At 44.4% G+C, this 15,111-nt stretch overlaps 2 protein-coding genes across 9 annotated transcripts in view; one reads left to right on the top strand and one right to left on the bottom strand.

The window, feature by feature from the left end:
* AFF1 (ALF transcription elongation factor 1) overlaps positions 1-11,888 on the top strand; it is a 154,374-nt gene extending 142,486 nt beyond the window's left edge. For 7 of the 8 annotated variants that reach the window (XM_081206940.1, XM_081206943.1, XM_081206942.1 and 4 more), the window contains 8 exons: positions 47-138; positions 926-989; positions 2,577-2,713; positions 3,331-3,402; positions 4,567-4,660; positions 5,559-5,602; positions 6,618-6,847; positions 8,075-11,888. In XM_081206940.1, coding sequence (XP_081063066.1) covers positions 47-138; positions 926-989; positions 2,577-2,713; positions 3,331-3,402; positions 4,567-4,660; positions 5,559-5,602; positions 6,618-6,847; positions 8,075-8,196 — 855 coding nt within the window. In that variant the 3' untranslated portion in view covers positions 8,197-11,888. Of the gene's footprint in view, positions 1-46; positions 139-925; positions 990-2,576; positions 2,714-3,330; positions 3,403-4,566; positions 4,707-5,269; positions 5,521-5,558; positions 5,603-6,617; positions 6,848-8,074 lie in introns of those variants that run through there. The other variant, XM_081206946.1, reaches the window with a different exon arrangement.
* Positions 1-15,111, bottom strand: part of LOC308594306 (17-beta-hydroxysteroid dehydrogenase 13-like) — a 166,977-nt gene that overhangs the window by 96,920 nt on the left and 54,946 nt on the right. The gene's annotated exons all lie outside the window — the stretch shown is intronic.

The raw sequence follows: 15,111 nt of genomic DNA, 5'->3' as shown, positions 1-15,111 counted from the left end.
CTGAGTACATAACTTACTTGATGCCTTTTCCTCTTTGATTTCTCAGAGATCTGCAGATGATGTTCCAAATCCTTTCCCAGTGCCTTCTTTGCCAAATGGTACCTCCAAGCCAACCAAACCTCAGGGCAAGCCGCACAAGTAAGAATGCAGTTTCTGTTCCTTTCTGGTTAAGTTCGCTTTTGAGCTCTCGTTTTACCTTCCTTGTTTTCTTCTCTTGTCAACCACCTAGCCTGCCATTCTCTGAAACAAAAAAAAAAAATATTTTTTTAAAGTCTCCCCTACCCCACCTAAGTCCAGATAGATGTCATTTTGCTTCTCCATTCAAACTTTCCCCTCATATGGCTTGTACACATGGACCCCTCAATCTATTTTTACAGCTTCTGATGTAGTCTAAATTTTCAAAGGGTGTATATGATAGCAACAGTCAGAATTAGAACCAAGAGGGTGCTGTGTATCCTTTGTCTCTTGTATTTCAAGCAAGGAAGCATGACTGAAACTATGGCATATTAAGGTATTAGAACCCTGTAGTGTATCTCCTGAAAATTCAGGAACATGGGTTGCATTTTTAAGTGCCTCTACTCCCGGTTTTGTTTTTAAATCATTGCACGTATAAAAATAGCATTCTGAGGAGAGATGTTTAGCATTGTTCTCTCCCTCATGCTAGTTTATTGAATGCAGGGAGCCTTTTAGTTGGAGAAGCATGGAGACATCACACATAAAGATCTCTCTCTATGTCTTGACAAGTGTTAGGCAAGTAGGTAGTTTCTTTGATGTAAAAGATCTGAGTTCATTAATGCACTTTAAGAGGTTTGACTAATTCAACCTGTGCAGAGCAAAAGCACGTACATTTTTCAAAACTAGTATTTCATTTACTTTTTTAAAAAAAAAACTGAAAAATCCCATTCTGTCTTGTGTCTCACTTCAGACAACATCCAGTGGAATTTCACTTAAACGAGGCCAAAAGGTTGAGGCACAAAGCCGACACAATGGTAAGTGCTTTGACTTAGTGCTGGATGCAAGAAAGTTTGCCCAAAGTTCTGAGCAGCCGGATAACTAAACTCCCTTCTACTTAATTAAAGTGTAGAAATTCTGTGGGTGGAACTCATTTCCTGCATTTGCTCAATCTGGGCTTCAGTGTTATGGTTCACGACACGAACAGCTTGTGTTACTCAGGCCTGGTGCTCTGTGATGGTCTTCTGTGGCAGGGGAGACTACTTCCCGTTGGCCTCTGTGGTCTTGGCAAGGCATTAACAACACCAAGAGTGCTTGGCTTGGGACATAATTTCCGCCCCGTCATTACCCACCCCCACTTCAACTCTGCTTCTCCAACAGTCTTTTTAGACACAAGCTGTTTATACCATTCTGTCCATTGCTTTTTAAAATATGGGGGAATGTTTGAAAGTGGCGTACCCCACATTCTGGTGGTGTACAGCCCATTCTGCTACCTCATTCTGAAGGCTACAAAGTTCAATTCTGGGTTTGGTTTCTGGTTGTTGCTTGGAGTGGGACAGAATATAGGGAATAGTCACTTAAGACATGTTTGCTACTCAAGTCACATAGCACAACCTTCCCCAACTTAGTGCATTTGCTTTTGGACTACAAGTCCCATCAACCCCAGCCATCTATTTGGGATGTTCTGAAAGGGCACAGCAGCATGCTGTCAAGTAGCTGACATTTGCCAGCACCAATATGTGCATACATGGACTTTGCTTATTCAATTATGAAAGTAAATTCTTTGCTTTCTAATAGCCCCTGGTCCTTCCCTTCCCTCCTGCTTTGAAAAAGCTAAAAGGCTTTTTATGATTAGAGAAAGCTAGTCTGGTTGCATAACGCCATTTACCTTAAGCAGCAGTAATGAGTTCTTCCCTCTCAGATGCACCAGTTTCTGAGTGCATTGTGTTCCACTGGATGATGTAATCATGCTTAACAGCAAGCAGTGAATAGATTTGGTGCTTCAAAATATATGTGCATCCTTTGAAATGGCTATGTTCAACTTTTGCACAGTTCCGTTCCGTTCCATTCTTGGGACCCACCTCTGCCCAGTTGTTCCGTGTGTTTTGGGCATGGATTACAAATGCGTTGCCCATGGGTCACATGCACCCAGAGAAGCCATCCCTGGAGACTGCTGGGTCCCATCCCCCTGCCCCCTCTTAAATTTGGCCTGGGTGAAAAGCCTCCCATTGGCTCCAAAAGAAATATATTTTATCAAGCCTAATTGTTAGCGTCGGGTGATCTTCCTGGAGACTGATGCTAGAGGGAGGAAAGGTTAACTCTTGTCTCCCTAGCTGCAGTCTCCATCAAAACCACCCTAGCCTCCCAAGAAAATTAAGCTTGGGAAAAAAATCAGTCAAGGAGGACTTCAGATTGTTGCTTGTTTGCAGTAAACAAACCATAGCTAAGCATGTTAAGTGTGTATGTGGGCGTTAAAGGGGGAGCAGGGGGAATGCCTTCAAATGGAAATCGGCTGCCATCGTGAGGATAGAGGTTCCCATGTCAAATTTTTGGCGTCATTCCAAATGATTGCACAGAGCATTGAACCCTTGTTAGTTGACCACCGTTCTTCTTCTCTCCAACAGACAGATGACATTGGAAAGGCCTTCAAGTACTTGGATGCTGCCCTATCCTTGATTGAGTGTGGCATTGCCATGGAATCTGATCCCCTCTCACCAAAGCCAGCCTATAGCATGTTCGCAGAGACCATAGACCTCATCAAGTAAGTGGGCCACCCCTTCCTTGCCTGGTAATAAGCACGTCCCCTTATGCTCATACTCCCAATTTCTACTCTTCCTACGCTAGGGGCCTTCCCCCTACCTTCTTCCACTTTTTGCTTTGCGTTGGCGAAGGACCTGAGCTCAGAAGTGGCGCCATTATGAAATGGAGAAATCTACAGCTTTCTACAGTGGTACCTCGGGTTACAGACACTTCAGGTTACAGACTCCGCTAACCCAGAAATAGTACCTCGGTTTAAGAACTTTGCTTCAGGATGAGAACAGAAATTGTGCGGCGGCAGGAGCAGAAGGCCCCATCAGCTAAAGTGGTACCTGAGGTTAAGAACAGTTTCAGGTTAAGAATGGCCCTCCGGAACGAATTAAGTTTTTAACCTGAGGTACCACTGTACTTTTCCTTTGAAGATAGCAGGTGGGCTATCTAAATGAGAAAAAATAAGTAAGCCCTCCCCCATTCCACTCTAGGCCAAATAATCAGTTTTCTAAATCGGCACTATTTCCTCAATGTCAGCAGGACTATCTGGAATCAGTAAGCAAGTCAGGATGTATGTTTTGATTATTAAAAACAGACATTTATTTTATTTTACTTTTTGCTTTCTCACAGATTCATAATGACATTAAAATACTTTGCGGACTCTTCAACAAACACGCATGAAAAAATCTTCATTGTTTTTTGGTGAGTGGATCTTCTGTTTTCAAGCATTATAGTTTGAGAAATAAGGTGGGAGGGTTTTAAAAGAAAAAGGTTAAGTCCAATGGATTCAAGTTACGTGAAAAGAAATTCTGACTAAACCTTAGAAAGAACTTTCTGGCAGTGATAGCCGTTCGACAGTGGAATGGACTCCTTTAGGAGGTTGTGGATTCTCCTTCATTATGGATGGTTTCGTTGAGATTCCTGCGTTGCAGGGGGCTGGACTAGATGACCCCTGGGGTCCCAACTCTACAGTCCTATGATAAGCTGGTAATATAGGAAAAACCCTTGCGTTTACCCAGTGTACAATACCATTAAAAGGAAGTTAGGATATCATTTTTTTTTGTCTTCTGTGTTTTACATTGTTTCTTAAAACAGCAAATTAATTTTTAAAAATGTAGCGAGAGCGATACAGAATTATTTTAAAGATTGTCAAGAAACTGTATGTGACACCCATTTGGGAAAGTGGGATATAACCCCCCCCCCCCGAATTTCCACCCCAGCCCTGGCTTCACTGGGTTGCTGTGAAAATGCCCTCACTATTTTAGAGTTGCTGGGGGAACCCAGCCAGAGGGACGGGGTATAAGTAATAAAACTATTATTGTTTTATATTTTGTTTTCATATGGAGAGGTTATAGCACAGTGGTTGAGCATATGCTTTGCATGCCCCAAGTCTTGATTTCTATTCAGCTTCAGCACAGGCGCAGATCCCATACTTTGCAGTTCTTGGGTTCAGCCCCCAGCATACCTGGTTAAAAGACTCAGAGGGTGGGAGAGATCTCTTTCCGTCTTGGGGAGATGCTGCCAATCAGTGCAGACAGTAAGGAGCTAGATCAGGGGTCAGCAACCTTTTTCAGCTCTGGGCCAGTCCACCGTCCCTCAGACCTTGTGGGGGGCTGGACTATATTTGGGGGGGGGGATGAACGAATTCCTATGCCCCACAAATAACCCAGAGATGCATTTTAAATAAAAGGACACATTCTACTCATGTAAAAACAGGCTGATTCCCGGACCATCTGCAGGCTGGATTGAGAAGGTGATTTGGGCCGCATCCAGCCCACGGGCCTTAGGCTGCCTACCCCTGAGCTAGATGGACCAAAGGTCTGATAAGGCACCTTCATATGCTCAATGTTGGTTGTGTTTTCACAGCATGCGCTGCCAAGCCATTCTGTACATGGCAATGTTTCGCTACAAGAAGGACACAGCAATAAAGTATTCCCGGACCCTTATTGAACACTTCAAGGTAGAGAATGAAAACGTTGTGGGTCGTATTTTGGCAGGGACTTGGGGTTGGTTCTAACTCAGCTTCAGAACTTGATTTAAAAATAAAAACAGAAGCTTTGTGACATCAGTCTTTGGGTCAGATCCAACAACAGTTTGTGGGCAATTTGCGCTGAATACTCTGCTTTATTTGCATGAGCAGCATAATATTGAAGCGGCAACCTCATGGAAGATCATAGCTCCCTTTTGGTGTCTCTATCCCCCCCCCCCCCGCTTGTGTTGTTCCTTTTTCTCTTTTATTACAAAAGGATAATAGGGATCTTGTAAATCGCTCACAAGGTAGTATGCTAACATGAGGATACTGCTGTATAATCTGGCCAGTGGACATACTGTCAGAACAGACTCTTGGTTCTAAGTTCAGAAGTAACACTGCTAGTCTAATAAGCAAAAGATTTATCAGACCCAGAAGGATTGTGTCTGCATTACTTTCCCTCCCGTTCTAGCCTCCCTTCTCTTGCAAGACTTGCTGCAAGACTTCTGATTTGTTGAACCAGTTTTCCAGCACGTTAAAACTACAGTTCACAAATCAGGATTGCAAGCTGCAATTTGATCCTGGTTTGCTAGACCAAAGTTTCCCAATTTGGACATAACAGGAAACTGTGTTTTAACAAACCCTCAAAGATTTGCATTGAGGCAAGTGAATGAGGGTGTATGTAGGCACAACACTTGTTCTCACGTCAGACAGACCTCAGGTTACCGTTGTTTACCTTACTCAATCCAGACAATTCTCTTAGAAGAGACAGACCTCAAACAATATGAATACATAGCATCTTACAAGGCGTAGTTAAAAATGCAATGTTGGAACTGGTTGCAAGTTGGTGTCAAATGTGAACTGAGTAGAATTCCATTCCTTGTTTCAGAGTTCTTCTAGAATTACACAAGCACCTTCTCCGTGTGTTGCCAGGTAATACTGAAATCTATATCACCCTTCCCTTGTTACAAAAGCTTGAAACCTGATTTTGAAATAATAAAAGTTTCACGCTGTACCTACATGGGAAGTTTAAGGCTGGTTTAGTGTCAAGAGGGTGAATTGGGGATTTCTGATGGCTTTTCCTCCTGAAGCTTGTAACTATACTTTTAGGCTCCGAACCTATGCCCACTTATTTAGAAGGTTCACTGAACAGACTAGGAATGGCTTCTGAGCAGATGTGTAAAAGATGGCTCTGCCATCCTTCCCCCTCAAGTCTGATCTGTCTATTAATGTGATGGAACAGATATTGGGCTGTGGAACTCTTGGCCTAGATCCCACTAGGCACTAAAGTTCACTAGATGGAAAGCACACTTGCTTAAGGCCTTCTCTCCCACCCATTTACATTGTTGGTGGTTATATAGGAGGCGCAATTTGAGTCTTGCCAGTTTAAATTTAATGCCACAACAGCCACTGCCACTGAGTGGAGTTTCAGCTCGTCAACTGAAATTAGCCACCCAGTGAACCACTGCTCCCCTCAGCTGATAGGAACACTGTTTAGTTAGACCACTCCTGTTAAGAGTTCCTTGCAGAAGCTGTGGCAAATGAGACTTGAACTGGCTGTGTTTGCCTCTTACGCACAATAAGGCAATGAATGACTGATTGTATGGCAGTGGCTCCCAACTGTTCAGGTTCTTAGCTGAAAAATGCATATTAACGAACAAAGCAAGTATTCAGCCTTGGGGTCTGAGTGTACAGTGGAGGGCATGTGTGTGAGAAGAACAGAATGCCAGAACACGTCTTTCCATAGATGTCTTTTTCAGAAAAGGCAAGTGGGACCATTGCAGTTCCCAGCACTTCTGTTTAGTATTACAGTTGGCCATGGCTTCTCCCAGGACATCCCATTCCATTTTCCCCCCAGCCCTGGCTCTCTGTTTGCTTAAAGATAATGAAACTCAGCTCCTGAATTCACTGATGGTATATATGGCGATTCTTGTGTTTTGTCCTTCAGGAGCACAGGCACACCGTCCCCTCTTTCCCCGATGCCCTCTCCAGCCGGCTCTGTGAGCTCCCAGACAGGTTCCAGCGCCAGCAGCTGCGGAAGTGGAAGCATTGGCTCCTCGGTCAACGTTCCTCACTTCATCCCAACCATCACTTCTTCCTTTGTTGGCATCACTTCTTATATTCTCTATGCCTACGATTTCTGGGAACAAGCTGATGTTTTGGCCAGGAAGAATAAGAGTAAGGCTTTCTGTTTTCCTGAGTTTCTACTGACACAGTCCATGCAGCACCCTGAGGCTTTGCTTTTCCTCAGGAGGCCTATTTTGCACATTATTTGGCAAGATTGTTATGGAGAACCGCATAAATAAGCTCAGTGGCATCTGGGACCTAAGGCAGAGGGCCATTCCCAGTTCTGCTACCTGATACCCTGGAAGAGCGGCTGCCAGTCCAAAGGCAAATGAACAGTAGTAACTGTTTCTGCCTGCCCTTTTGAAATAAAATACCTAGCAGTTAGTTTCATCTAGCACTGGTCAGAATGCATGGGATCCTAAAAGACAGAAGTAAAGACAAATGTGGCAGTCATTCAGTAAGCAAAGCAGGAGAGTAATTTTAGGTGGTCTCTTGGTAAAGGAGCCAATGCAAGTCAAATTAGGTAGAGTTATCTTCTGGCTGGTGGGCATTTAATCTCTGATCCTCCAAAAATTGAAATGACATGTTCAGGCACTGTTTGTTTCTGGCGACAACCTTGGGGTGCAGAATATCTGCAATACTGTCTAATTCACTTCCTGTTACTGGGAACTTGTCAGTCACCAAGATTTATCGGGGGTGTGTGTGTGGGGGGGGGGGTTATAGCCACCTTTCTTTGCCCCTTGATAATATTCCTAGGAGGCAGAATAGTATGTTCTCCATGTTCTTAAAAAAATAAGAAAACAAAATCATGTACCATGGAAAGGTGGATTCAGTATGAATCAGATTAAGTACATTAGCACAGTTTCACATAATTCATATAATGTACTTTGTTTCTCAGTCATACTGTGAAGCAAGGAGCTCTGCAGGGTGCTGAACTCGCCCCCCCCCAAATCTTTCTTGGCATCCAAGCATATCTCTCTTAATCTCCATCTGGACTAGGAACATGTTTTGGGGTTCGAATGCAAGCCGAGATTCCTATGAAACTGAATTTTGCCCCTAATACCAAGTATTACGTGCTGTGGGGTTAGTCTCTCTCCCCCCCCCCCCCGCACTGTTGCAGAACTGGAGCAGGCAGATAGTGCCGCCTGTAAACAGCTATGGTGAAAACACTGCCCATGCAAGTCTTTAAGAGTGAGGTACTTTCAGCTAAGCATTTAGGCAGCTTGAACAATGCCTCCTATATTTCTGACGAACCCTTTCCATGCCTGAGCTGTGCAGACTGCAAGGAGCCAAACGTGTGACGCCAGATTTCCTCTTTTCTCTTTCTCTCCCTCTCAGAGTTTTTCTCCGAGCTCAGTGCTGCCGCCTGTCCTCTCTCGCTGAACAGCAGTATGCTCGAACTGGTACACTACACCCGCCAGGGTTTGCAGTGGCTGAGACTGCAACCAAGTACGCCTTAACTGGTGCTTCGAGGAGAGAGACCCTTGCCTCGGACTCTTTGCACTTTGAAAAGCCTCCGAAAACAGCCTGGTTGGCTGGCTTGTTGGGATTTATAAGTACCTGGAACAAGGAAGGATGGAGCTTGGTGGAAGGGGATCTGGCGCCACTGGAAAACTATATTTGCTACGGTGCCAATAGGCCACCTGGAAGATAAGAAGTGGAGAAGAGGCCTCAAAAGTGGAGGGTGCCTTTCTTTCTTTCTTTTTTTCAAAGGACAAAGTGCAATGTTCTCTTTTTCATTTCTCTTTTTCCCGTCATGGTTCAATGTGTCAATGGTCTATAAACATTTCGTTACATGAATAACCAGCAGGACAAAAAAAACAAAAAATGGGGGAAAAAGTACACACATGAAGAAGTGCCGGTGAGAAGGAAAACCGTCTCCCAAAGAATTTTCTGCAACACCTCAAAGGATGCAACGTCCATGGGCCCAGCGTAGGCTTCACATTTGTTTGCCTCTCTTCTCCCCCCCCCTTTTCTTTTAAATGTAAACCACAAAATGCAATCTGTAGCATGTATTCTTGTTCCTGGAGGGCGGGATGGACAGAGACTCACAAAGGAAGCAGGGTTATCCAGCAGCACGACCCCACTTTCGTTTAAATACAAAATGGCAAAGTTATCTTCCTCCTTCCCTCCCTCTCTCTCCACTTGTCAGCCGTAGCTATTTGTTGCACTACTACCCTACTACCCTTCCCCCCCCCCTTTGATGGGTGGGCTTGTAGCTCGTGTCAGGCCCACCTAGATTCTGTAGCTGGCCTGCCCAGCCCCTCTTCCCTGGTTTCCTTTCTACCTGTGCTGACAGTAGTGTGCCAGTCCCAGCTGTCGTGGTTTTGCGGCCATGCGTGTGGGGCATTGACAATCTCGTATGGGAAACAGGAAATCTGGGACTGTGTTGTCAGAAGCCTCTTGTGAATAGAGGATGCACAGTGTAGGTATGTTTATCCCCTCCCTATGGGGTGGCAAGGTGGGGGTGGGTGGGCTGGCTTCCCCTCCCCTCCAAATTTAGTTGAGCAATACTGCACTAATGAATTGAACTGGAATTGCTTGCAACCGCTGTCTTCAGTACTTTAAAAAACGCTGTTCTTTCAGTTCCCCTGTAGTCCATACAGTGGACGCACTCGACGTTTCAGCAAAGGGGTTTGGTCTTGGTCTTACAGGGCAAGCACAGTTCATGGTGGCTCTTTTGCACAAGCAGGAATCTGAGGAGTCCCTGGCTAGCACAGGAAAAGAGGAGTTGGGCAGTCAGGAGGGCTCATACTGGCTGTAGCAAGATTATTTTTCAGTTTTTGATCCTTAAAGCAGAAGGAACTTTGTAGCACGCCATCTCACCGTCTCTGAAATGGCTGGTTCGGTTTTTGTTTGCACTGGTTATTGATGCCCAACTTCCATGTCTACTGGCGAGTATGACACCTGACCGTAAGATTTGGCATAACCCCTTCCTTTTTAAAATACTTCCATTTCCTCAACAGTAACCTATTGGTTTGGCCAATTTTCAATCCACGTTCAAGGAGAGTAAATGGCAATTGTCTTAGATTTGCAAGCATATCCTCATGTGTCTTTATAAAAGTCCCAATTGAAGAGAGGGGCTTCAGGACTGTAGCACCTCTGGCCTATTTACTGTTCTCTGTTTAGTCTAAAACTCATTAAGGACCCATTTTTCTGTTCTCCTCCCAACTTGTGCCTTAACTGTCCCATTTGCTCCTGTCATCACCAGGCTTTATGACAGAGCAGTGGGAATCTCTTCCAAATAAACTGTGCTTGAGTGAGGCATCACAGTTTCCTTTACAGCTGACTCCTGATATTAAAATGTCAGTCTGACATTCTTACATGTTTGTCCCATATAAAACTGCCCTGCAGCATTGAAGCAGTATTCCTGTTTAGAAGGACCTGTTATGTACTTGTAGGGTTTGCTAAAATGTCAATGGACCTCATAGCTTCTGTGATTCAATAGTAGGGTGTATTCCTGCAGCTCCCCTCTGGGAACACAGCCCTGCAAAAGTTCAGCATGGAAAGTTGAAGCCTTAGTTGATTTCAGGGAAAAGCCACTTTCTCCAATGGGGAGCAAGTTCCAGATTTTCATCCCAGTTTAATGTTGTTCCTTAGGGTTGAACTAGACTTGGGGCAGACAGCCAGGATCTTCATTGAAGTGTGGCAAAATAGTCCACGGAGGGCACAACTTGTCTGGCACCCTGCTTTTTTGGTGCAATGCGGCCGGAGGAGGGAAGAGTTTAGCAGTGTCCCATGCCTGCCCCACCCCTGGCTCTTCACACGCCCCCTGCCCCTCCTCTGCTTTGGGGCTGCTGGGCAGACCCAGGCCACCAAATTTCATAGCTACTGTTGAATGCTTAGCTCCTTACACGAGCAGGTTCCAATCAGAAATGATAAGGAAAAGGAGGCAAATCCAAATATCAGGTGCTTGCCCTTTCCTGCGAAAGGACACACAAAGCAATTATGGTTGCACCCAGGTGACTTATCCTACTAAGCTCTTGGGTCCGGACAAGAAGCAAATGCACACTAAACTCATTTTTGTTTCTTTTCCAAATCATGACCCTCTCTTCTGACTGGTTCACAGCTGTAGTCTCAGGACTGGCTTTCTCTTCCTTTCTCTGCTCCCCTCTCCTGGCCAAATGGCATCCGACTCAGCCAGCCGCTGCTGCTGTTTGCCTTGTTGCTGCTTTTGCTCTGTTAAAACACACCCTGAGCTTAAGAATCCCCGGTTGTCAAGGGACCCACTTTTTGACCTGCTTGTTGAGCACTTTATCCAAGGGGTAGAGATCATTGGTTCCTGTTTAATCCATTTATGCTGCTGACTTTATATTACCGTTTGTGGGGTGATGCAAAGATGAGCAGCAAAGAACATAGGCTTTTCCCTCCTCCTCCTTCAACCAACCAATGAACAGAAAGATTCCAATCTGATTTGGTCCAGGGATGTCCTATTCCAAAACCAAACAAGAGCACAGCTTCCCTCTTAACGTTCACAGAAGCTAAGCTGAATTACGTGTGACATGTTCTGCAATTTTTTATTTTACATGCAGTTGCAAAGAAGCAGTTGGTCTATGGGGAATCACGCTTAGGAAGCTTATAACCTCTTGACTTTTTTTTAAAATGTTATTAAAGAAAGATCAATTGAAGAATCAGAGAAAATGTCATTTCACCCCCTTTCCAGACTCTGGTACCCCAGATGTTGATGGAACTGCCATTGATTTCAGCCAGGGCCTGGGGCCCAGCCTATCTAAGGAGCAAGAAGTAAATTTGTTTTGCCATTTTAAACACAGGTCAATGGAGCTGTGTACTTAAAGCAGCCTCCTTTCCCAGATGATATTTATTTAGAATTATAATTAATGTATTTAAATTGCCAATGTTCTATATGTCTAAGATACCATTATTTAATAATTTTGAAAGTTCCATTGACACTGGAGATGTGGACTGAAAGATTGATGACAATTTAATTTTTTAAGGGCGCTATCTCTTGCCCTCCCCCTCCTCCCTCCTTAGTTTCTTTATATATAAAAAAGAACTCTACATTAAAATTTATTATAGGGTGTTGTATCTCCCATTTGTAAATTACATTTTCTGCCCTGTATATTGGTGGTATTTCCAGGTTGATTTGTTAAATTCATGTGGGGTAATAAAATAAATATTAAATGAAACAGCATTTTTCTTGAGAGTCGGTGTGGAAATATTTTTAAGCCATTAACAGCTTCGGTATTGGTCTCCAAAAACAAAACAAAAAACGCCACCAGTGATGATATACTGGTAGGGTAGCAAGCTTCTGAACTGAACAGAATGCCAGTGCCTCAACTTTCAAAGAGAAGAATTCTGTATTGTTTCAATGTCCGGATCTCTGAAAATTCCAGTAACAGCAGTGGTGCCCAGAGAAGATGCCACCAGAATCCTTCAAGAAAGCCCTGCACAGCTTGTACCCCTCTAAGCTGAATACAGTCCCTGCCCCAGCTACAAACAAAAGCTGACCTGAACTTCCTGTTTTGCTGCCCGTCTGAGTTTCAGGCCAGGATTAGCCTCCAGTATCCTTGGGCAACTGCCATGGCTGAAGTACCTAGTGGGGGCTCCATTGGAACTGATACCTGTATTGAGGTACTCCTTGGCAGAGTGCCCAGCATAAATAACATTACTTCAGTGCACCAAACAACCAGAGTCCCACTACTGTTTGGTGGGCCCAGGGAAGGGCCCTGAGATGCAAAGGGGAACTCTTGGATGGCACCATGTTGAAGGCTACAAGGTTCTAATCAGCCCTTTTATGTCACCAGGTAGTCCCAGAATTACAAATGAAGCTGCTTAATTTTTAGTGATCCTAATAGTGCGGGATGGTAACTTCTTGACTTTGCTTATGAAGTTTTCAGCATTTCCTTGCTTAATACTATTGGAAGCTAAAAACGTGGGTCTTTCTGGCGACTCTGCACTCTTAAAACGCAGAATATAAATCATGCATTTTTATGTTCCTGGCAATATAACGGTGGTAGCCTGAATCCTGGAGTGCAGACTAAAAGCCAATGGAGCTTGTTGGCTCTCAACTCTTGCATAGCTTTGGCTGGCAAAACAAAACCACTATTATATTTTACCCTCCACCTTCAGTATGTAATAGCACTCATTATGTTTTAAGATTATCACACTGTAATTTGTCTTCATAACACTTTCTCTCCCCGCCCCCTATTGTAAGACCACTAAAACCTGCAGCTGGGAGCTTCTTAATCTAGCCCAGCGGCATTCTTCTTTCACTAGCCCCTCACCCATTTTTATTTCTTGTCCTAAGAAAGGTACAGTGGTACCTCGGGTTACCGACGCTGCAGGTTACAGACTCCGCTAACCCAGAAATAGTATCTCGGGTTAAGAACTTTGCTTCAGGATGAGAACAGAAACCGTGCAGTGGTGGCGCAGCGGCAGCAGGAGGCCCCATTAGCTAAAGTGGTGCTTCAGGTTAAGAACAGTTTCAGGTTAAGAACAGACCTCCAGAACGAATTAGGTTCTTAACCAGAGGTACCACTGTACTGGCATATTCTTACTCTGACAGATGACCCCAATGTCTCTGAAATGCTACTTTTAGAAAAACATAGTATCTTAAGGATGGGTACAATTCAAAAGGGTAGTTCTCCTAAACACTGAATTTTGATGCGCTCCCATTCACTTCACAGGGGCTTCTGCAAGAGACAGCCTCTCTGCATTATGCCTTAAAACACTAAGCATGAAGGTACAGTAACACAATACTGCAAAACATTCATAGCTGCCTTGTAGATCCATTTAGAACAAGCCTGTGAGGCAGGTTAAGCTGAAAAATGGTGACTGGACCAAGTTCACCTGGTTGGGATTTGGACCCTGGTTTCCCAGATCATAATCCAACATTAACCATTGATCCACAAGCCTAGGAAGGGGATCAGACAAAAAAACCCACCTACTAGACTTTAGTAGGAGCTAGAGCATCCTGATCTCTCAGCAGCCGACCTATGGGAAGCTTGCAAACAAGATAGCCCACTTCCAAGCAACTGGGAGACAAGGGCACACCCACCTCCAACACGGAAGACTGGAAATACTATATAGCCATTGATAAATTTCACAAATTTTATATATAACATTCAGCTTCACTGAATGGCCCCAGGTTTTACTATTATGTAATAGCAAGAAAAAAGACAAAATATATAACAAAGACACCAAAAAAGAGAAAAATTCCTTCCAGTAGCCTGGAGAGACCAACTAAGCTTGTTATTGGTATGAGCTTTTGTGTATGCACACTTCTTCAGATACCTTCAGATACTTCTTCAAGTATCTGAAGAAGTGTGCATGCACATGAAAGCTCATACCAATAACAAACTTAGTTGGTCTTTAAGGTGCTACTTGGAGCAGGAACCGGCAAGCCACTCCAGTATCCCTGCCAAGAAAACTCCATGGACAAAGACAACAGGCATATGAGTGCCTGGCGTGCTCTGGTCCATGGGGTCACGAAGAGTCGGACACGACTAAACAAAAACAAGGTGCTACTGGAAGGATTTTTTAATTTTGTTTCGACTATGGCAGACCAACACGGCTACCTACCTGTACCAAAAGAGAGAAGAGAGCAAACCCAAAACTTTGAGAAGCAGCAGCATGTACCTAAAGCAAATGTTGAATACAAGCCAAGTGTAAGAGCCAATCTGATTATAATATATAAGCAACACAAGGTAGCTATTTCAGGAGTGGAATTTGCTGTGGAGATGGAGGTTCAAATCCCAGCTCTCCCATGAAGCATACTCTCTCTGCTAACCTCTCTCACAGGATTGTTGCAAAGATAAAACAGGATAATGCACCCCCAAGCCCCTCCATGTACATCAGCCTAGGTTCTTTGGAGCAAGAAGAGATACGTATGCGATAAGGAATCTGATACCAGAACAAGAGCCAAAGGGAAATGAAAGCGATAGACAACATGAAACACCGGTGCAAGACAAACCCTTGTATATTTTGCTGATGTGCCTGTAGGAGACTTGTTTGAATTGTGTAACTCAACTGTGCAGCCATTTCAGAAACAGACCCTGCCCTCCAAAAGATCATAATTTTATAAGCTCTATCATGTTCTCCTTCCTTTTTTCTCTATAAAGGTAAAGGGACCCCTGACCATTAGGTCCAGTCGTGACCGACTCTGGGGTTGCAGCGCTCATCTTGCTTTATTGGCTGAGGGAGCTTCTGGGTCATGTGGCCAGCATGACTAAGCCGCTTCTGGTGAACCAGAGCAGCACACAGAAATGCCATTTACCTTCCTGCCGGAGCGGTACCTACTTGCACTTTGACGTGCTTTCGAACTGCTAGGTTGGCAGGAGCAGGGACCGAGCAACGGGAGCTCGCCCCGTCGTGGAGATTCGAACCGCCGACCTTCTGATCAGCAAGTCCTAGGC

This window comes from Podarcis bocagei, assembly GCF_964188305.1.
Source record: "Podarcis bocagei genome assembly, chromosome: 9".
Classification (NCBI taxonomy): Eukaryota; Metazoa; Chordata; class Lepidosauria; order Squamata; family Lacertidae; genus Podarcis; species Podarcis bocagei.
Note: the sequence above shows the minus strand (reverse complement) of the source record. Positions and strands in the feature narration are given on the sequence as shown.